This window comes from Chroicocephalus ridibundus, chromosome 19 (genome assembly GCF_963924245.1).
Source record: "Chroicocephalus ridibundus chromosome 19, bChrRid1.1, whole genome shotgun sequence".
NCBI lineage: Eukaryota > Metazoa > Chordata > Aves > Charadriiformes > Laridae > Chroicocephalus > Chroicocephalus ridibundus.
In genome coordinates, this window is record NC_086302.1 from 4,218,701 (window position 1) to 4,240,000 (window position 21,300).

Here is a 21,300-nt window from a genome sequence, read left to right on the forward strand (position 1 = left end):
ACCCCTCTCTCCCTCCCTCCGGCCCCGCCGCTCGCCGGGCTGCGAGCCGGGGCTCTGCCCGCGTCCCCCCCGCCCGGGGCCGGGCCGGGGAGGCGGCGCCGGGCGGGGCGGCCCTGGGGAACCACCTGCAGCGGCCGCCGGTACCGGCACCGCCGGGCAGCAGCGGGCAGCGCTCCCGGCCCGGCCGGGGAGGCGGCGGGGACGAGCTCGGCGGCAGCCCCGGCCCCGGCGGCGGAGGCGGGGGGGGACCTGGCGGGGGAGGCGGGGGGACACTCGGTGTCCGCCGCCGCCGCGGGAGAGCCCGGCCCGGCGATGAGCTCCTGAAGCCCCGCAGCATCCTCCCGTGAGTAGGGTAAAAATCTTGCCGGGGGTTCGCTATACTTACATATTTCCGATTGCTATAAATTTAACTTTTCTCTCTAAAGCTCTTAAGTTATTTTCCGCTGCCGGTGGGACGGCTGTGAATCGTCGTTTCAGTGGGGTTACTCCGGGTTTATGTGCGAGTGGTTGTATATAAATGCCTCTACGTGCAGCAAAGTTCTTTATCGGTAACTAAACCAGAAAGAAATACAGAGCAGATGTCCTCGTGCGATTTTCTGCTAAACTGGTGCTTCAGCTGTTGTTTCACTAATTAAGGTACGGGGACTGGAACGGAGCTGGCAAGTTGTTTCCTCCCCAGAGAGACGTGTTGCACGGCTGGAGAAAGATCGTTCTCTCGTTAGCAGTGTCCTTCCATCACCGGGAATATGCTGAACCTCCTGTCCTGACTTCTTCAACCCCAGCACTATGAATAAGGTTTTGTTGGTGGTTTGGGGTTTTTTTGTGTTTGGTTTGGTTGTGTGGTTTGTTTTTTTTTTTTTCTTTAAATCTGCTGAGCAGTGTGCTAGAAAGGGCCGGCAGACTAATATTTAACATGAAAAGCACTAGAAAGCTCGGAGCATTGTGTTACAGTTCGCTGAACGTTGCCAGCACGGAACAAAACTCCACTGCTTTCATTATTTGGGAACAGGCTGAAGTTGCTGACAGGTTTGAACTGCAATTTCTGGTTTTGCATGGTAATTAATGTATTTAATACCCCAGGAAGCCCTTGCTAAAGGAAGCGTGGCATTTTGTAAACAAACTTCACTAATGTGATATGTTGTGCTGGGTGGAGTGTTTGGGCAGGAGGGTTTGATTTAGTGATTAGGAGGCAGAAGACAAAGGCAGTGCAGTAATCGGGGAGTTCGTGGCCCCGTGAGAATTACTGTCGTGCTGATGGACAGTAGCTGGGCTGTGGATGCAGGTTTAGACACTGAGGGCTTGCCAAGAGCTTTGCCAGGTTCTGCTGGAGGACAGGGTGTAAGCGTAGAGTATCACACTGCCTGCGTGTTTGTCTCCACACCGTTCCTGAGAGAAATGTGCCTTATTGATTCAACAAGTTTGCATATGCAGAACTTGGAGAAATCTTCACTGTTTGTGAAGTGAAAGGGGTTGCCTTCTACCTTGCATACAGAATTCTATGCATTTTTTTTTAACACGGAAAAAATGTAAGGATATGGGATTTGCAAAGGTTCGTATAACAGCATTTTTCTGGTAGATGAACAGCTTGAATGGCAGAAAATGCAGTCCGGGAACTGGGGAGCACATTGTACCGCATGTGTGAGCTGCAGGCAGAGGACAACAGTCCTAAACCTCCACAACTGGCAGTAGACTTGTCTCCCTTGTTGGCAGTCATTCATGAGAAGGTTTCCTCTCCAGCCCTGCTCCTATCTGTCTACTGAAAGCATGACTTTTATTAGTTATGCTAAATTCTTCTTCTGACGGCAATAAACGGTGAATCAGTCGGGATTTGGTGCACAAAGGAGCTGGAGCAGCCCGTGAGTGATACACCGAGTGCCTACAGTGGGCTTAGCTGTGCTCGGGGGGGTAAATCCGTGGCTGCTGAATGCCCTGCAGGGTGCTGGCACCTGCCCCGGGGTGATAACCCCAGCAGGGCATACCTCTCGCACTGGGTTCTCATGCCCCGGCACCAGGCTGGGATCAGCATCGCTGTGTTTGGAGGGGGCTTGGTGGGGACCGGCGGGTGAGCCTGGACCTGGCCTATTGTCGGACATGTGGTAGAGGGGGAAAAAATGTGGCAGGGATGAGTGTGCTGCTTTTACTGAGAGTCACAGAAACCAGGAAACGCAAATGAAAAACCTATAGGGCTCATTAGGCATAGATGATATGAGGTGTGAATGGAGATCACAGAGGAGGGAAGCAAGAAAAAAAAAACGCTTCTGGGAGGTCCGAGTCATCCAGTTTCCCACTGACATACACCACTTAATGTTTTTACAATGACCTCCATGGAGCTACAAAGTTAGAAGGTAATTCCAGGGGACCTCAAGTCACGGTTCTTCCTTGCCATCATCTGCTTGGGACCGGCTACCAGGGCAGCCCCGTGCCCAGCTTCGAGCTTGATGGTGCCGTTGCTTCAAGCGCCAGTGAGTGGGCAAAGGAAAGGGGCTCTGCCTTGATCACAACCCCTCATTTGGATGGAGACCACCCCCTGGACCAAACACACACCTCAATTCATCCCACGTAACCGCTCAGCTGCATGCTTGCAAAGAGGTGGCTTTTGGTGGGATTTGGCAGGTGATTTTTGGTGGGGATCAGACTGGAGAGAGTGAAATGAGCCCGTGGATGATCACAGCAGTTCTGGGGGGCTTGGGCAGCCCATCATCTGCTGTGCTGACCCAAAGCCTTGTGTGCTGCACAGTTGTTTCGCGCTTCTGCTCGGAGCAGGACAGAAACCCAAATAATAACTTGGAAAGACAAAGTTTCCTATTTACTTATTAATCTGTAATAGAAGTCTGAAAACTCTTGACCTAGCAAACGTATTTGTCTTCAGAAAAGGGAAACGAACACCCATCTGCCAGCAAACAGGTGCCGTGTTGATTCATGCGCTACGGTTTGTGCTGATAAATGCGGAGAGCCGTTGTCCGCCATGAAAGGCGGCTCAGGGTGCGAACTCATTCCAGCCCGCCGTGGGGCACAGTGCGAGTGGGAATCTCGGTACGAGGTAAATGCAGAAGTAGCTGTTCCCGTCTCTCTGGGTCTGCTGGACATGGCGAGGGCTGCCTGAAGGCACATCTGGGATTGCCTTCTTCCTTGGATTCATTCCATCTATGTGCCATTGGGTAAGAGGCTTGCCCACAGGCAACGAAGGGTTCAGAGAACAGAAGGGACTGGCCAGGGAGGTGTGTGATGATATGGGAACTGGGAGAAGTGGTTTTCCAGCCTGGGATCCCAGTCCTGGTTTGGGGCAAATCATTCACAAATGATACTGGACTCCAGCCACGGTTTGGCTGGGCTAGGAAGGAAGGTGGAGGACAGGCTGTAGATTTCAATGCATTTGGCTTGTGTGTCTCCTTTTTTTGGATAGTTGCTGTCCTTGTGAGTCTTAATTTGCCCCAAGTAACACCTTTTTCCTTCTCTTGTCACAAGTGGCTGACGGTATTTTAGCAGTTCTTTGCTTTGAAAGGCAAGTTCCCCATATGTCTAGGCAAAGCACGAGATGTTTTTGCTGGGTTTCCCCTCTTCTCTTGTGGCTGCGCCCTTCACGAGAGGTCGCTGATACCTGGGTGTGTACAACACGGTTAGACAAATACATTTTGGTGTCTCTAAAAACCTCATTCTTCATTGTCAGAACCCCCACGGAAAGCTGCTTTGCTGCACACATGTAACTCGGCCAGCCCTTTACAGTGAAGGGATGCAAACTGGCCAGACAAGATATAAAAACTCCCTGAACTCTGGGAAACTTTGGAATTGGATCTGATTCCAGATCTGCATGCCACAGCAGGAGCCCAGATCTGCCCTGTGCTACTGACGTTAATTAATTTCATGCTGTTCTCCAGCTGGATACGATGCTTTGACATTGTTTTTGTGGTTTCTATCGGTCCTGTTACAGTAACAGAAAATGGGCAATGGAGTTCCTCTTCTCTGAATTGCCCGTGAGAACTGGGCTGGGCGACATCTGTCCTGCGGTGCTTTGCAGTGGCAAGTAAAAGCCGGGCAGGCAACACGGCGGGGGGACCAGAATCCTGGGAGACGGGCCGTGCTTCCCACTGCAGGTAGGGCAGTGCCAGGGCTGGTGGTGGGATGCTGAGCTCTGAGCCCCTCTTGGGGAGAAAACTCTTGTATCGCTCTGTGAGGATGTGGGAACATATTTTGTAGAATAGCAGAATGATTTGGGTTAGAAGGGACCTTAAAGCCCATCCGGTGCCACCCCCTGCCCTGGGCAGGGACACCTCCCACCAGCCCAGGTTGCTCCAAGCCCCGTCCAACCTGGCCTTGAACCCCTCCAGGGATGGGGCAGCCACAGCTTCTCTGGGCACCCTGGGCCAGGGGCTCACCCCCCTCACAGCCAAGAATTTCTTCCTCAGATCTCATCTAAATCTCCCCTCTTCCAGTTTAAAACCATTCCCCCTCATCCCATCGCTCAACTCCCTGATCAAGAGTAAATGCTGCAATTGCCACGCTCAGAGTTTGTGTCTTCATCCCCTCTCTCCTGCTTTGGAGCATTTATGGGTTGTTCCTGGAGTAAAGCAGATGCCCTGATGCAAAATCCAGGTGAGAGAGGATTTCTACACCAGTGTGATCTCCTGAACTGCTCCAGCCTTTCAGTAAATTGCAGATCCAGCAAGTTACAGAGCCTGGTAATCGCTTCTGCAAAAACATTGCTGAATCTGAGATGGTTGGTTTTTTTTTTAAATTCTCTTCTATAGGAACCTGAAAAACTGTAGGGAGTTTTCCAGAGATATTGCTGAAGAACTGAAATGAGTCTTGCACCAACCTTTTCGAGAGCAGTACGTGAACAAAGCTGGGTCACTTTCCTCCTGCAGGAACAGAGGCAGACAGTCCTCAAGGGCAAGCTGCTTTCTTGTGGTTGGTTTGCCCAGATCTACTGAATTTGCCACCAAACATGCACTTTGCTGGGATTTCTTTGAACAGCGGAGACGAATTGTCGGGTACGGTGATTTGAGGGCTGCGTGATGCGATGCCACTGACCGCTGCCAGCCTCTGACCGAGGGCTCAGCGCAGATTCATTTTCTCGCTTTCCATCCAAGTGCACACCTTGATGGTTTCTCGAATTTGTCACCTTGAGTCTCATTCACCCTCCTCCGTGAGTCACTCCTGCCTCGAGATCCGCACAGGTGCCTGGAGACATTTTTCTTCTTTCTGAATCAGGTGTTGGGTTTTTTTCCCAGGTAATATTTAACCGCTAATTACACATCCTTCCCTCCTGTGCCCCTCACCTGAGCGCTCCCAGGAACATACGCGGTGCCTGGGACCTCATCAGCATGCAGTGGGTTGAGCCACCTTATTGCGAGCCCAGAGACTGGCTGTGCGGTGTTTTGGGAGCCCATGTGGTGTCTGGGGAGCCCACGTGGGCTCAGGGCTCCTGCGGTGCCTTGTACCTCCTGTAGCAGCCGTCGCTTTTCAGTGCTGGTGGATTTTCTTCGCCCGTTGCGGTGATGAGTCTTGTAACCCACCAGGCTGCATTTTTTCATTCCTAAATCGTGGGTTAATTATGCTGCCAGGCACTGGTGGGAACTGCCGCTCAGAAATACGGTTCTGCTGATATTTCTGTGCACGGAAGGGGCTTCCAGCTCCCGCTACATCCAATGAGCTGGGAATCAGCCTCAGGCATTGTTCTGTGCTACAGGTTGACTGTCCCTCGTGTCCCTCATGTTGATTTTCCTGGCTGAATTGTGTGCATATGAGCTGCCCCTAGCACATAAGCCGCATTGCTGGGATGCCGTGGGATATCTCTACCGATCTGCTGTAAAACGTCATACAGAAGTGCATCCCATCCTTTCCAGAAAGCGTGGGACTCACTGCACAGGGGAGGTATCTCAGCTTTCCAGATGTGCTGCCCATTCTCTGAGCTACTGAATCTGTGCAGCGATGGCAGGAATAGAGCATGTCCAGATGCCACAAGGGATAGAAAACCCTTGATATCTGCTCAGACAAAGCCTTCTGGTGGAAGAGCACATCCAAGGAAAAATATGATGTATGGTCTTCTTGACACAGTGCAGGGAACTGTGAGCTACCTCCGGCCCCTGTGGAGGAGCACATCACCTGCATGTCACGCTGCGCTGTTAGAAAGGGCTTTTCCACAAAACCAAGAGACATTACGGACACTGCCTGAGCCTTGGAGGCCACCTCATGGACCTGGAAATCGGTGGGCTCAGTCTGTGAGTTATTTTGCTCGAAGTCTCGAGACGTGGTTGTGTGTTCTGGGAAAGGAAGGAATCCCTCCTCCAAAAAAGGAGGCCAGGCAGCGTACTGCACCTTTGCCTTTTCTTAGAGCAAGGTGGATCCCGTGAGACTTCTTATTTGCCAGCTCTTGATTACACCGCTCCTGGTTGGTTACTTTAGCATCTCGTGTGTGTACAGTCATAAGTTAAAAATGTAGAATAAGAGCCTTCTAATAATAATTAAAAAAAGCTGCCCACAAAGGAAAACCTCTAGCATTCCTTTCAGGAATAAGCTGCAAAATTGCTCCCAGGTCTCTCTTGATATCTGCTATGTGCATCACATGTAAATGGTGGTTTTGTTTTAAAATGTTATTTCCTTTCCTCTTAAATTAATAACTTCAGATCTAAATAATAATGAAGTAACTCGGTCTTCTGCAAACACAACCATTGGTCCAAATGATTAGTTATAAATGTCCTTTAAAGAGCCTTACTATAGAATCACAGCACGTTAAACAGACCATTTTCTTTTGGATGATGTATTAGTTTAAAATTTCAGTTTTGTGTAGCGTTTCTGGATGGGAGGGGGTTTTATTGCATCCCGGCTTCCACGGGTCTGCCTGGAAATTTAGACAAGTAGTAAAGTGGGCCCAGGATGGGAAATCCCAGACAACCGGCCGGAGCTAGTGGGAAGCTCCAGATGACACGTACGATATTTGTCAGTGAAAGAGGGGGAGTCGGGGGGTTTAAAAAACATAAACTTCAACAACAGGCATCTGACCTCGGCCTGACAGACCCCACTGAACAGCTCGGGAACGGGAGGTTACGTCTGAGCTGCAGGAACCTCAGCCACCAGCGTGGTGGTGGTGGTGGTACGGTGGGGTTTTTTCCATTTGAAGTTCAAATCCTGGTTCTGACATGTATTTCACAAGTCTTCTAATCCGCGTGTGCCTTAGATCCTGGCCTGTAACCAGTGGGAAAATACCTCTGTCTTGTTTTGCTTCCCTGTCCTGGCTTCTCTGCGTCGACAGTCTTACCCTGAAGGATCTGGAGTGTTTTTTAACCATGTGAATGCTCTTCGCTGAACACGGTGGAGTTACTGCAGTTCCCGTGAATAAGCGCATTCACACCGAGGGAGAAGGAGAAACGTGTGTGGCCCAGCGTTTTAAGGCAGAAAATTAGAATTGGGAAATCGGCAGTTTCACAGCCTGGTTTAGATATTGCTCCTGGGCAAGTCGACGACAATGTCTGTCTGGTTCAAATTTCCAGGCTTTCGAAACTGGGGACCTGTCTTCACTTCCTCAGTTCTTGTCCTCTGCGTGAGCCTCTGTGAAAATACGAGCCTCTGTCTTCCTCTGCAAAGATATAAGCCACGCAGGTAGAATTACTGTTGTTCTTTTTTTTTCTTGGTGCTGCTACTGCCCAGTAGAGTTGCCTGCAGTTTGTGTAACTTTGTCTTGGCAAGGAAGTGAAAATGCTTTTAATGTGTGCTTTAACAACAGCTAAACCTGGAGAGCTCGTGCCAGAACCTGAGACGAATGCTTCCATAAAGGTGCTGGTCTGACATGGGGACACGTCGGAACACACAGGCTCCAAACAGAGACGGTTGTTTCCCCGAGGCCATGTTTATGCCTCGGCTCCCACTGGCCAGTTTCAACTTGGGTTTTTTTCCCCCCTTCCTCCCTCGTGGAGCCTCGCAAGGGAAATTCAGGCACCTCCAGGTCTCACTGAAGCACATCGTGTTTTTCTTACTTTCTGAAGTTAAACGCCGGTGGCGTTCCTGGTTCTCGTGGCTCGTGATGCTGCTGGCAGGCGAGTGTGGGAGCACGCGGCCGCGAGGCCATTCAGGTAGAGGATGGATGTTACGGGGAGCTGGAGCAGAGTTTGTGACTCTTAAATATAAGCCTGTTTCCTTTCCGCACTGTGCCACGAACGCTCAGTTGATTCCCCCGCAGCTGGAAAACAGCTGGGAAGAATGGAACGTTGCGGGTTCAAACCACTCGTCGTTTGCTGTGATCAGACAAGGTGAACCTTCTGGCAAAGACGGGGAAGGTCAGGCTGCTCAGGCAGAGGAATGGAGCTGAAGCACCCACCTGATTCCCCTGGGGAATGCTCACAAGCCAGGTGAGCATCTTGAGCCCCGTTACTTTTTGGAAGGGCGAAAAACTCTGGACTGACTTAGAAGGATTAACTTCTCCCTTGGATGGGAGTGAGTTTGCTGCTCAGGGTGTTGCGCGAGCTGAGCTGAGCCCAAATGAATCATAGAATCACAGAACGGTTTGGGTTGGAAGGTGCCTTAAAGCCCACCCAGTGCCACCCCCTGCCCTGGGCAGGGACACCTCCCACCAGCCCAGGTTGCTCCAAGCCCCGTCCAACCTGGCCTTGAACCCCTCCAGGGATGGGGCAGCCACAGCTTCTCTGGGCAACCTGGGCCAGGGGCTCACCGCCCTCAGCGAAAAACTTCTTCTGAAATTTTTGTGATACAATGCAGAAATCAAGCAAAACGGTGCTGGGTTTTGTTGCCCCATTCCTTAGTGGTTTTTGTAATTTAAGACCCTGCCCTGCGGACGTTTTTGGGAAGGGCATCAAGTCCCAGAGCAGCAGAGCTGTCAGCCAGCGCTCTTCCTTAGACCTGGATAAGCAAGGGGGGAAAAATCACCTGGTTTTCAGACTATGTTTGGCCACAATATAAGATGAAAACACTGTCTGTGCAGCAGGGCAGTTGAAAGGATGAATTAATTCTTTAACTGAGCTTCGGGGTCAAAACTAGTATATATTACTGCTGGAGAAACAATAGCCGACTTTGTCTAATTTAAAGCCTGCAACACAGCTTGATGCTTTTTTTTTTGGGTGGCAAAGCGCTGATTTTGTGTCTCCTAACCAGCACCTGCCTGCCCTGGCAGGGCGTTGGCTCTCAAAGTCCAGTTCTCCTGGAAAAACTCGACCAAACCCCTCTGTTCCCCATCACCCCTCTCCTGTCGCTGCCAGGAGCTGCAGGAGCTGCCCGACAGATGATCCCCCATCCCCATCCCGCTGCGAATGAGCGCGGCCATTCAGCTCGGAATTCGTCTGGATAAATGGGGGCATTGCTACCACTTGCCAAAACAACCTCTCCGCTTGTATCTGCGAAGGTGTTTTAGATGGAAACGTGCCCGAAGCTTAACTTTACGGAAACATTTCCAGCTCCGTAATAGGGGGATGCAAAAATAAGCGGCAGTGTGTGCCCCCAGCCCCGGTCTGGAGAGCTGCGGGTGAATTAGTGCTCTCAGGTGTGTGTGCACAGGGGGAAGTGCGCGCCATGTGTCATAAAGAAAGAATGTCCCGTGATTGCTGTATCAAAGTCCAGTTCTTCTCCCCAGCTGTCTAGTTTTTATTGAGCCCTCTTGATTTTCCAAGTGTTTTTTTCTAAACAGAGTGGGATCCAGCCCGCAATACCCTGAAATCGGCAAGTTCCCATGGATTTTGCTGGATTTTGCTGGGTCCTCAAGTCTCGCAGCACAGGTTTGATCAGGCGAAACCCTGCTGATTCACGGGGGAGGAATGGAGCCGGGATTGCTGGAGGTAAAACAGAAGAATTAAGGACTGGAACCTCCCACCCTGGCCTGAGACACAGACCTTGGACCTCTCAACTTGCTATACAATGCAGAAAAAAAAAAAAAGACTTGATGCATTTTTCAAATTGCATCTTAGATCGCGTACACCCGGTCGGGTAAATTCATCCTTTTTTGTAAACAGGCGGTTTCACTGACAACAATAAAAATTCTTTGGTTATAAGTGAGTCATGCACAAACAGCTCACCATTACCAAGGTGGTTTGAACCAGGTAGAAGTTACTCAGTTTGAATATTACATGGCTTTGTATCTAAATATTCAGCCTTATTTATTTGAGGTTTTTATTTTAGGAGCCAGAGGAGGAGAAAAACGCTTCTGTAAATCTGGAATTTGTGCTCTCCGAGTCGGGAGCAACAAAGTAAAAGTTGGAGGTGGCTTTTCCTGAATTATGTCTGTAGCCAAAATCCTCGCCCAGCTTTGCCCAGCCTCTGCCCCTCAGTGGCACAACCTCCATCGACGCAGTTTCAAATGGATGGGTGAGGAAACAGATGGGATCAGCGCTGTCACCCGAGCTTCGGTGCCTCTCACAGGCTCCTCCAAGGCCTGTGTAAATCCTCTCGCTGTGCTATACGTTAACGCCGGGCAAACTCCAAAGACAAAGACCTCCCTGAAAGAAGAGGGTAGCTGGGGGAGGGTCGGTCTCTTCTCCCAAGGAACAGGCAATAGGACAAGAGGAAACAGCCTCAAGTTGCGCCAGGGGAGGTTTAGGATGGATATTAGGAATAATTTTTACACTGAAAGGGTTATTAAGCATTGGAACAGGCTGCCCAGGGAAGGGGTTGAGGCACCATCCCTGGAGGTATTTAAAAGTCGGGTAGACAGAGAGCTTAGAGACAGGGTGTAGTGATGGTTTTTGTCAGAGTTAGGTTGATGGTTGGACAGGATCATCTGAAAGGTCCCTTCCAACCCAGGCGATTCTATGATTCTGACAAAATACTTCTTTCAGCGTGGAAAGATCTACAACTCCAGTTGATGATCATGTTGCTGAATTAACTTGGCCTTGGTTAAACAAAGGAATCATTCAGTCAGAGCAGAATGACCCAGTTACAGGCTTGAGACAGAGTTATTTTTGAGGGTTTTTTTCAAAGAAAAAAAAACCCAACCTTTTTAACTTAAGGGGATCGAAGTATTTGATGAATTGACCTTGCAATTCTGATCCTTCATACCCAGGCAGATGTGGATGGTTTCTCTTCCTGCCGCTGACTGATTTCTCTCATTCCTGATCCATCCGTTGGTGGAGCCTCCCAAACACACATGGTGTGTTGACCCAGCTACAGCATCCCCGCCCCGAAACAACACACTGGCAGGGTCCCCCTGGCCTCCCAAAACTGCACCCTGCCACTACACGTGTTCTATTTGGTGGATGCGACTCTGCAGAAACCTTTAGGAAAGCCTCCCTAGGGGGAAGGGAAGGGACGCTGCCTTTCATGCTCGCACTTCTCTTTATTACCCTCTGAATTCTATCCACTTAATAATTTCCTGGCTATTGTATATCTTGTGCTCTGGAAGAATTAAAGCTACCAAGAACAAGCCACAGGTCCACAATATCCAAACGGAGTATAACGGAGTCCTGGCTGGTTGTACCGGGCAGCATCTGAAACGGGAAGCTCAATTCCAGTGTCAGGTGTTGAAGAATAATTTAATTTTCAATGGATAGTTTGAAGGTGTTAGCTCTCTGAAGCTGGGAGCTGAAATGCTTTCGGAGGTCTGTTTGAAGTGGTTTTCACACCTTTCTCAGACTGAAGGAGTCTTTTAATGGCTAAGGTTACCAGTCACATTTAGAAAACATTTGGAAAACGCTTTTAAAATCAGGAAGCGTACAGGCTGCTCTTTCTAGATCTAGAGTTTTACCCTCCCAAAATGCAGGAGCAGGCATATTTTCAGCTGTCCACTTGCAGACTTGTCCTCTTCTGATCATAGACCTGAGATCAGGTCTCACTGGGGTGAGTGAGGGGCTGGTCCAAACTCACGTCACCTTTCTGCCGTAGTCACATTGCAGTATTTTTTCCTGTCACGGGGTAGCTGTTGTTTGTCACGTAACTTGGAGCTTCAAGTCAGCTTAAAAGTGGTTGGGTTTTTTTCTCCACATTAGATGAGTGAAGCTACTTTAAATTCTATTCTATAAAGATGTTTTTATACTTTTTTGTGCTGACTTTTTTTCCTTTCTTAAAGCCATATTACTCTTCACGCTTATTTACTCAGTGATCCGAATCTCATGACCCGAGATGACAATCTAAAATCATAAAACATTTAAAATACTTATATTTATTCACAACTTGTATAACAGCAATATATATGTATAGGTGATAATGCATTATTGTGTTTATATCTGATTTTATCCTGTTAATACTGAGCAGTGCATATTGTAAGGCAAATTGCTCACAACTGGATTATAGCCAGATTTCCATTGACTTCAGCAGGGCCAAATTTTCACCACTAAGAAAATACGGAGAACCCCAGTTTGGCAAGCCTGCACTTAGCAAGCTCTGAATCTTTAATGGGTTGTTGCCTAATTATCACTGAATTGTGCTGTCAAAATTTGGTTAATATTTTATGAACTCACTCTTCTTCTCTTCTTCTGTAGCCAAATCAAGATGACGACAGCCGCCCCACCGATCAATAACACTCAGTTCTCAGTAAATGTGACCACGAAGTCTCAAGAACAAAGTCTCTACCAAAGTAAGAAAAGCAGTGGGGTGGTGGTTTTTTTAATGGACCTCAAACTTAGCAAACTTCACACAGTACAATGACAACTTTGTAAATAAGACTTTTTTTGCCTTTCTCTTTCCCTGCTAGGTTCTGGAGCAATAGTTGCTGCCATCGTAGTAGGAGTGATTATTATTTTCACAGTGGTTCTGCTCATATTGAAAACGTACAACAGGTATGTGGCCAAGTTTCGTCCTTCATTAAGGCGAGACGAGATGGACTAAAACCACTGTCAGGTGTGATCTCATCTAACAGGCCATTTCAGTATTTGTTGCTGAAAATTCCCTGGAGAAAGCAAACTATAATGTGCTTGACTGAAGTGTCCTGAATCGCTGTGATTGAATTGCTAGGGAGCAGAAAGAGGTTCCCAGTGGAGGACGTTTGATGGAAGCTCTTTTTAGGGATTCCTCCTGACATAGGGAAGGTTTGCTGTGGGCATTGAGGCTGCCCGAGAGGAGCGCGAGGTCTCACTTTTCAGGGCATTGGGTTAGACTTAGACGCTCGAGATGCGCTGACTTGCCATTTAGTATCTTTGGGATGAAATCCTGGCTTGTACTGATTTTTCAGTAGCTGTTCGATGTAACCTGCTTCCGCGGGAACCTTCCCAATACTCCCCATGGGAGAGACCCAGCACGTGCCAGCCCTGGTGACAATTTCATTTTGACCCTTACAGGCGCATGAGAGTGAAGCGGGAGCTGGAACCCAAAACGGCCAAACCGGCAATGCCACCGGCTTTAGGGCAGAACAGCAACAGCCTGTCTCAGCATCCCACCGTGACCTTCATACCTGTGGACATCCACATGCAGAGCAGATAACTGGGAACGCCCGGCCTCCTGGCGGGGAAGAGACATGGAATTCTTATTTACATGGTCCTGGGACTCCTCAGCAAAGCAACGCTGCATTGGGAACAGCAACGAGCTGTTATTTTTTTGTCTATAGATTGTAATTAAGTCCTGCTTTCCCACTTTGGGAGGAAAAATAAAAGGTCTGGACGCTTTTTGTATGGATGAAATCAACTGTTGGAGGCATTTAAATCATCAAAAATGCAGCAAGCCGCCTTACAGAGCTCTGGGTATGGAGAGACTGAATAAATCCCATTCCTTGGAAGAAAAGATGCGCACTCATATTTTGTGGAGCTTTTGCTTACTTGGAGAATTTGAGCTCTTTCTGTTCTGCAATGACTGATGATAAACTGGAAGAAAAACTGGGACACGCGAGCTGCAACTCAGGTTGAACCTGGGTTTGTTGTGATTTGTGTGAAACAGGTTTGTAGTCTATTTTATACATGATGGATAGTACAAGAAGTATCACAATTGTATTTATCTTTACTCATCTTCTGTGTTTCTAATGCCACACACGTATGGTTTGAGATAAAAGAGAAAAAGATACTTTTTATTTTCAAGTCTTTTTACAATATTTCTATGAACTTGGTAACTTATCCATTTCCAAATGATCTCAACGTCTAAGGGTTTTTGCTCTCACACCAAGAATTGCCTTAAGCTCATTACTGGAGTTGCCTTAGAATGTTTTGTCTTATCCTAAATCTGAATTCTTTAGTTGAAAAAGTAAGCATGGAAAGGCGGTATCAAGCAAGCGAGGTGTTACACAGCTACTGTGCACAACTCGCATCCTGAAATGCTTTGTGCCCTAATGCAGACTAGGCTTGAACTATTTTTAGAAATTTCTTATTCTAGAAACTAACCAGAAGTGATGTTGTTGTGCAAGTGCGATGATTGTGGGTGTACAGTAATGCACCAAAGAAATTCCCAAGGATACTCACGGCCCACTGAGCAGGGACACACAGCGGCATTGTCAGACGTTCAGTGGCTGATTGTCTTGAGGGTCGGTATCAAAACAGCTCCAAAATGCTGCCTGACAGGACAGAGGGGAAGGATTAGGAAGAATCGTAGAGTCACAGAATGGTTTGGGTTGGAAGGGACCTTATAGCCCACCCAGTGCCACCCCCCGCCCTGGGCAGGGACACCTCCCACCAGCCCAGGCTGCTCCAAGCCCCAGCCAACCTGGCCTTGAACCCCTCCAGGGATGGGGCAGCCACAGCTTCTCTGGGCAACCTGGGCCAGGGGCTCACCACCCTCACAGCAAAGAATTTCTTCCCAATATCTCATCTAAATCTCCCCTCTTCCAGTTTAAAACCGTTCCCCCTCATCCCATGGCTCCCCTCCCTGATCCAGAGTCCCTCCCCAGCTTTCCTGGAGCCCCTTGAGGGCCTGGAAGGGGCTGGAAGGTCTCCCCGGAGCCTTCTCTTCTCCAGGCTGAACCCCCCCAGCTCTCTCAGCCTGTCCTCACAGCAGAGGGGCTCCAGCCCTCGCAGCGTCTCCGTGGCCTCCTCTGGCCCCGCTCCAACAGCTCCGTGTCCTTCTGCTGTTGGGGGGAATGGCTGGACAGAGTGTGAAGCGAAGACAGCGGTACCACAGCAGCCTGGATTTATTGGATGGTGTGTCTTGCGTTGAGACAGCGGTTGGCTCCAAGCTGCTGTGGCCGTTAGAGGGCTCCAGCCCGTTTGTAGACCTTATTAAAACCTTTAGTAGGGTATTTTAACTCCTTTTTGGGAGCTGTAGTGAGAAATGTTACTCTTGTCTAACTGAATGGATCACATAGAGCTGCCAGCTGGAAAGCTTTTTGTCCTGGAGCGGTTCACTTGCTGTTCTCCCCAGTCCCGTCACACATCACCAATAGTTACATCGTTAAATCACGCGGTGCTGAAACAAAACTGCTCGTTCTCAGAGTAAAGTGATGGGGCACCGGGGGGATAAGTTGATATCTTTTTTCAAGATGTGAATGCATCTCTGGAACAGGTAATTTTTACTGACTGGTATTTTTGTGCACAAACTAAATTTAATTACTTTGCAATTATTTTTTTTGGGGGGGGGATATGAAACTGGAGCACAGTTTGAATTCCAAACTAAATATTAAGACAGCTGTTTGTGAAGTTTCTAAATCTCGTTGTAAATATTTTACTTGTCCTAGTTCTCTAACTTATTTTTTGTGGCAGCAATGATTGATAGAATCGTTCAGAAGGGACTGCAGGTGCCAATTTCATTTTTTTCTAAAAACGTAAAGGAGTTCGTCTCCTGTTCCTATCTCTGGACAGCTAAGGATTTTTTCTGAGCATGTTCCACTGTATCAAAATCAATATCTTTAGAAAAGATTTAAGTCCCATCTTACTGTTACTCTTTAATGTTACCAGCCAGACCTACTTCTAGCAAATTTTACTTTCCATTTCCATTCAAAACAATGAAGTTCACTTTGCTTCACTGAAGCAGAGTAAGCGATTCTAGATTAGTAGAATTACTATCATTGGCAGGAGAAATCCTGCCTTGACCACACTAGCATTGCTCAATCAGAAAAATTCAAAACGTGCTGTTTTACCCATAAAATTTGCCTTATATTGGCACAGCCTGGGAGGCCCCCACAATCCATTCTGCCTCCCGTCAGCAAAACGCAGAGCTTATGCTGACCAAGCAAAATCACCTTCTTAAGAAACAAAATTCACTGTATTTCCACTGTACTACCACTATAAGGCTTGTGTAATTTGCTGTGGATTTAACAGTTTTCTAGGAACAATCCCACACTGTCCTTGTCCTGCAATAGTAGCTGCTGCTGCAGTGCTGATTTCACCTGCCCTGTTCTCGGCGCTCACCTTCCACTTTCAGACTCCTAGTTTTTGGAAAAAGCTCCCCTTTAGCTGCCTTTTGTGTGCAGACTCGCCACCCCGTAAACCTGCTGGTTAAAAAAAACCCACAACAACTGAAAGCTGATATTGCAAACTGGTCTATTAAAGAAACCCCAGACCATGTAAGCCTTTGGAGAGAACAGGCAACATAAGTGTAACAGCTCTAACAAACTCCTTAGAGATTATCCCTGAAGCTCTGCAAATTAACGCAAGGTTGACCCCTTAGCGGCCCAGTGCCTCAGAGGGCCTTTGTGCTCAGCAATGGGATACGAGCAACCTTTCTAGTTCCTTACTCTGGTTAAATTTCTCTCTTTACAAAATGCCAGCTGGGCACTCAGCAGTGGCAATGAGAACATTTGGCCTGCAGGTCATATACAGAAATACTGCTTTTTTTTTGTTTGTTTTCCTAAGGGCATACTCAATAGTTGGTCTGCAGTGGATCTTGCAAGAATGAGTATTTTTTTTCTTGCTCCTAAAAGTCTTCTAAAATTTATGGCTTCAGCAGTTGGATCCTTCAGTCTCACAGCTGGCACTTTACTGATGCAAGTACACTGGTAAAACATTTCAGCTTTTCACTTCTGGGTCCTGTTTCCCAAAACTTCTGCGAGGCAGCGTTCACCCGCCCCGGGCCCGTCACCCACTTTATTCCAGCAGAGAGCACGGAGCTCCACCTAGTGCCCTCCTCCCGCCGAACAGGCTGCAACTCATTTCTCAACAGGCAAAACCTTACAGTTAACTCCAAATTTAGTTGCTGAAATTTAGTTTCCAAATTTAGTTTCAGGAACTGCCCGCGCCCTCCAGCCCAGTCCTCCTTCCCCTTACCCCAGGGTGCCAGGAACGTTACGTGGCCGAGTTGAACGCTATCCAAAGTTTGGCAAAATGCAGAGGTATCATTGGAAGTCAGAGCAGATGCAATGCAGGAATGTTACTTTCCCAAGTCGCATAACCAATTTATTTTACAAAAAGACATATGTAAAAAGCCTGTGTCTCTCACATGTGACAAATAATGACTACTGATAAAGTGGGAAACAACTGTTGTGCTTTAGTCTATTTAAAGGAACCTGGTATTTCCTTTTTTAAAGATAAAGGACGTACACGTTTCTTTTAAATAAAACCAGGGTTGTTACTTCGGATAAATTTGTGTTCACACCAGCGGACTCTTGACTTTACTCTCCCTTCCCCTCTCTCATCTTCCAGTGCCACACGCGAGTTCTGCCTGCACAAGCCACAGGCCAATTTGTCTCGAGTGGGCCGAAGGGCCGGGCTGCTCACGGCAATTTCCAGCAGGGCAACTGAACACCGCCCACAGCCTCTACTGGCCGGGCACAGCGGCGGGCATACGCCACGGTGCTCACTGACGGGCACCACAGGGCCGCAGAGGCCTGGGCCGGCATCACGGCCCCTCAGAGCAGCTGCCCCTCCAGCCCCCGGTGGCGCAGCGATCCCGCTGTCTTTTGCGGGGCCGCATCAGCCCAGGGGCTGCTGCTCCGTCGAGGAAGGACCCGAGCTGCCGCGAGGAGGCGGCTCCCGAGGGAAGAGCGGCGCGAAGGAGCCGCTGTGCCGGCTGAGGGGGCCGGGGCCGGGGCCGCCATGGCCTCCCCCCTCCCGGAGCCGTTACGCGCCGCGCACGCGCCGCCACTCGCGAGCGCCGGGCCAACTTCTCGCGAGAGGAGGATTCCCGTGACAGCCGCCCCCCTCAGCCCCGACGGAACGCCGCGCTTTCTGATTGGCCGTCCCCCGCGCGCGCACCGACCCTCCGCCGCGGCGGCCGGCCAATGGGCAGGCGCCGGAGAGCCTTTGCGGCGCGCCGGGCTCCGCCCCTCCGGCGGCGCGCGTGCGAGGGGGCTCGCGGGCGCGCGGTGCACGCCGGGACGGCAGCGCTCTGCGACCAGGAGGAGGCGGAGGAGGCAAGATGGACGCGGGGTTCTTCCGCGTAAGTGCCGGCCTCAGGGGGGGCCGAGCCGACGGGGAGAGCGGTCGGGCAGCTCTGGTGGGGGACGCGGGGCCGAGCCGGGCCGCTACGGGTCCCGCCGTCCGCCGGCGAAGCCGTTGGCGCCGCGCTCCCCCGGGGAAGCGCTGCTGTGCCCCCCCCCCCGCCCTGCGCAGGCTCCTGTGAGGAGCCGCCGCGAAGAAAATGGCGGCGGGAAGGAGGCCGGTGCGGCTGGGCCCATCGGCGAGGCTGCCGCGCCGGGGGACTGCGGGAGAGGGAGGGGAGCGACCGGAAGGGGATTGGTCGCCCCAGGCCCGGGCTCGCCGGTTGCTCGGTGCGCGGCGGGGGTACATGGGCCTCTCTGGGCGTCCCCGAGGGCCGCGCTCTCCCGGTGCAGCCTGGGACCGCCGGTTCCTGCGCTAGGCCTCGGGGCGGCTGGGCCTCTGACCCCGCCGGAGGAAGAGGGGTCCCGCCGCGCCGGGGCCTGCCCCGTGTCAGGGCTGAACGCTGACGGCCCTGAAATGCGGGGAGGTGTGGGAGAAAAGACCCGGGGGCAGATGGGAGGTGAACCCGATTTTGCATTGAAATGCACTTTAGTGTCCGCATTCAACGCAAATAGACAAAACTGCCGCCTTTTTTTTTTTGAGACATATTTTTAAGCTGACATGCAGCGTGTTAAATATATTCAATGTAAAAAGGAGTTATGCTTTATTTTTAGGTTTGTGTTGTTTTTTTATTTTCTCACAGCTGTGCTGTATTTTCTGCAGAGACTATTAAGCAGAAACCTACCTAGGGTATATTTCCTTTCAGCCTTTTCTCCCATTAATAGGAATGAACCTATTTTGGGGGATTTCATTGACAATTTTGAAACCCAATCTCATCTTCCAAGGCTCGTTCATCTGTTCAGCCCTCTTATTTTCTATTCCTGCAACTAGGATGTTTTTAAAACATGAGGACGCACATAACCCTTAACTAAATTCAGTTTTGTGTTAATGTACTAGCCTGAGAAAAATAATTACAAGTTAAATCTATACTTATTCTGTCTAATGCAATTGTTAAAAAGCTTACAAATCAAGTGGTTGTAATTGACGGCAGAACTACTGGGACTGAAAACACTGAATTAGAAATCTAATATTCTTTTAAACTGGCCTGTGAAAGGCGACTGTTTTTAAAAAAAGTAAAGCAGCATGGCACTGAAACGGGGCTGTGAAACAGTGTTCTGGTCTAGTTTTAGTCTGCATTCAGAAGAAACCGAAGTTCTTGTGGAAAATGGAGAAGTGCAGCAGAGCAGCAGTTTGGACTCACCTTATCAAGAAAGCTGCTATTAATAATTCTTTCAGTTCTTTGCACTTCTATAAAGTTGTTAGTGAAAATTATTTTGTCTCTGCCTTGAAATTCCTGTGATACTGTGCTCTGTGTCTTGTTTGGTTACCAATACTGCATGCCATGTGTTACGAACAGGCTAAGAAAAATTTAATTCCTTTCCATTTTGCTTCTGGGTTGTGAAAGACAAAATTAAAAAAACCCAAAGTATACAACATTAAATTCTTGAGTGATCTGGCAAGTATTGTGTTTGTTGCTAATGTGTAAGCCACACAGGAGACTGCAAATATTATAAAGAGTTTTAAACAGACTTAATCCTGGTAAGTGGCTGTGTAACAATCGATATTTAGGATTCCTGTGTTACAGAACAGCAAATGGGAATGTTGATCGTTCATTCCCTTTCAATATCTGATGACTTTTTAGCATGCTATGTTGCTATTTCAAGAGGCTTTCTGATCAAATTAAGTGACTAGGTTACTTTAGAATTTGAGCTTCTTATTTGTTGCCTTCTGGTTTCTTAGTAGTTTGTGTTATTGCTGGTACTCGACCCCTTCTTCCATGCATAGGAAATGGCATGTATTAAATTCCCGTGTTTTCCCTCAGTCAGGTTGGTTTCCCGAATAAACTTCACTTCACGTGTGAACTGTGGGATTTTTTTGAAGCATTAACAGGTCATCAGTATTTGGATGCCGTTCTGCACATACTTTTGTTCATGTGTGGTTCTGTTTACTTCTGTGCAAGTAAATTTTCCAGAACTGGACGTTCAAGCCTTTCAATTCCAAATGAATTAACCTATAGTTTCTGTTCATGAAAGTGGAACGAGTTGGTGAACTTTAACAGAGCATGATCAATAAAATAGTATTCTTTGTACTCTTGCTGGCCTCATGTTGGCTGACTTGCTTCAGAGAAATTTACCCAAAGGTTTTGTAGAAGTCACTGTAAACAAATATGACATTTTTGTTCTTGGACAGAGGAAAAACAGCTTATTCCTTTTGAGGAGTTTGTGAATTCCAGCATAAGTCCTTTTCATAACAATTTCATACTATTGTACTTTTAAACTTGTAAGTAGTATGCCAGGGGGATTATGTGATTAAGGTGTCATTGTAGAGCTCAGTAGCCTGCTTACCCCTAAAGCTTCAGCAGTAGATGAAGACTATAGTGCTAACATTGAAAGGCACCTGAAAAGGCTTATTTGCTTACAGAATGGTGAGATTGGTGTTGCTGTGCGCTGTCCAGTGCCAATATGCGGGAAAATAATACTTGAAGATGGCTGGATGTCATACAGACTAACGATCTTATTTCCTGTGCTTTAGGGAACAAGTGCAGAACAGGACAATCGCTTCAGCAACAAGCAGAAGAAGCTGTTGAAGCAGTTGAAATTTGCAGAATGCTTAGAAAAGAAGGTAAGTTAATTAGGATGAGATAGGAAATAAGACACCTGAATCGAAGAAATTCTCAATGCAGTGGTTGGGTATCAGATAGTACATGCAAGAAAATGAGGAATGTCTTTTCTTCTAAACCCATGCCGGTGGGTATCTGCTCAAGCATCAAAGATATAGTAGTAATATGCCTGGAGTACTGTGTCCAGCTCTGGGGCCCCCAACATCAGAAGAACATGGGCCTGTTGGAACAAGTCCAGAGAAGGCCACAAAGATGCTCCAAGGACTGGAGCCCCTCTGCTGTGAGGACAGCCTGAGACAGTTGGGGGTGTTCAGCCTGGAGAAGAGAAGGCTCTAGGGAGTCCCTAAAGGGGCTCCAGTAAAGCTGGGGAGGGACTCTTGATCAAGGATTGGAGTGACAGGACAAGGGGGAACAGTT

The 21,300-nt window shown here is 48.7% G+C and overlaps 2 protein-coding genes across 13 annotated transcripts in view; both read left to right on the forward strand.

Annotated features, from left to right (window-relative positions):
* The first annotated feature begins 87 nt into the window (after positions 1–87).
* Positions 88–17,357, forward strand: NCMAP (non-compact myelin associated protein). 6 transcript variants are annotated; one of them, XM_063355925.1, is made up of 6 exons: positions 247–343; positions 3,929–4,091; positions 10,120–10,305; positions 12,414–12,508; positions 12,626–12,710; positions 13,209–17,357. In XM_063355925.1, the coding sequence occupies exons 3-6, from the start codon at positions 10,298–10,300 to the stop codon at positions 13,348–13,350; spliced, it is 330 nt and encodes a 109-aa protein (XP_063211995.1). In that variant the 5' UTR covers positions 247–343; positions 3,929–4,091; positions 10,120–10,297; the 3' UTR covers positions 13,351–17,357. The 6 variants fall into 6 exon arrangements, with proteins under 6 accessions (XP_063211996.1, XP_063211992.1, XP_063211993.1 ...); XM_063355922.1 differs by lacking the exon at positions 3,929–4,091 and having other exon boundaries at positions 227–343; XM_063355923.1 differs by lacking the exon at positions 3,929–4,091 and having other exon boundaries at positions 231–343; positions 9,632–10,305.
* Positions 17,358–18,039: 682 nt separating this feature from the next.
* The window catches only part of SRRM1 (serine and arginine repetitive matrix 1), a 19,630-nt gene continuing 16,369 nt past the window's right edge, over positions 18,040–21,300 (forward strand). For all 7 annotated transcript variants that reach the window (XM_063355660.1, XM_063355665.1, XM_063355664.1 and 4 more), the window contains exons 1-2: positions 18,040–18,162; positions 20,796–20,885. In XM_063355660.1, coding sequence (XP_063211730.1) covers positions 18,142–18,162; positions 20,796–20,885 — 111 coding nt within the window. In that variant the 5' untranslated portion in view covers positions 18,040–18,141. The remainder of the gene's footprint in view (positions 18,163–20,795; positions 20,886–21,300) is intronic.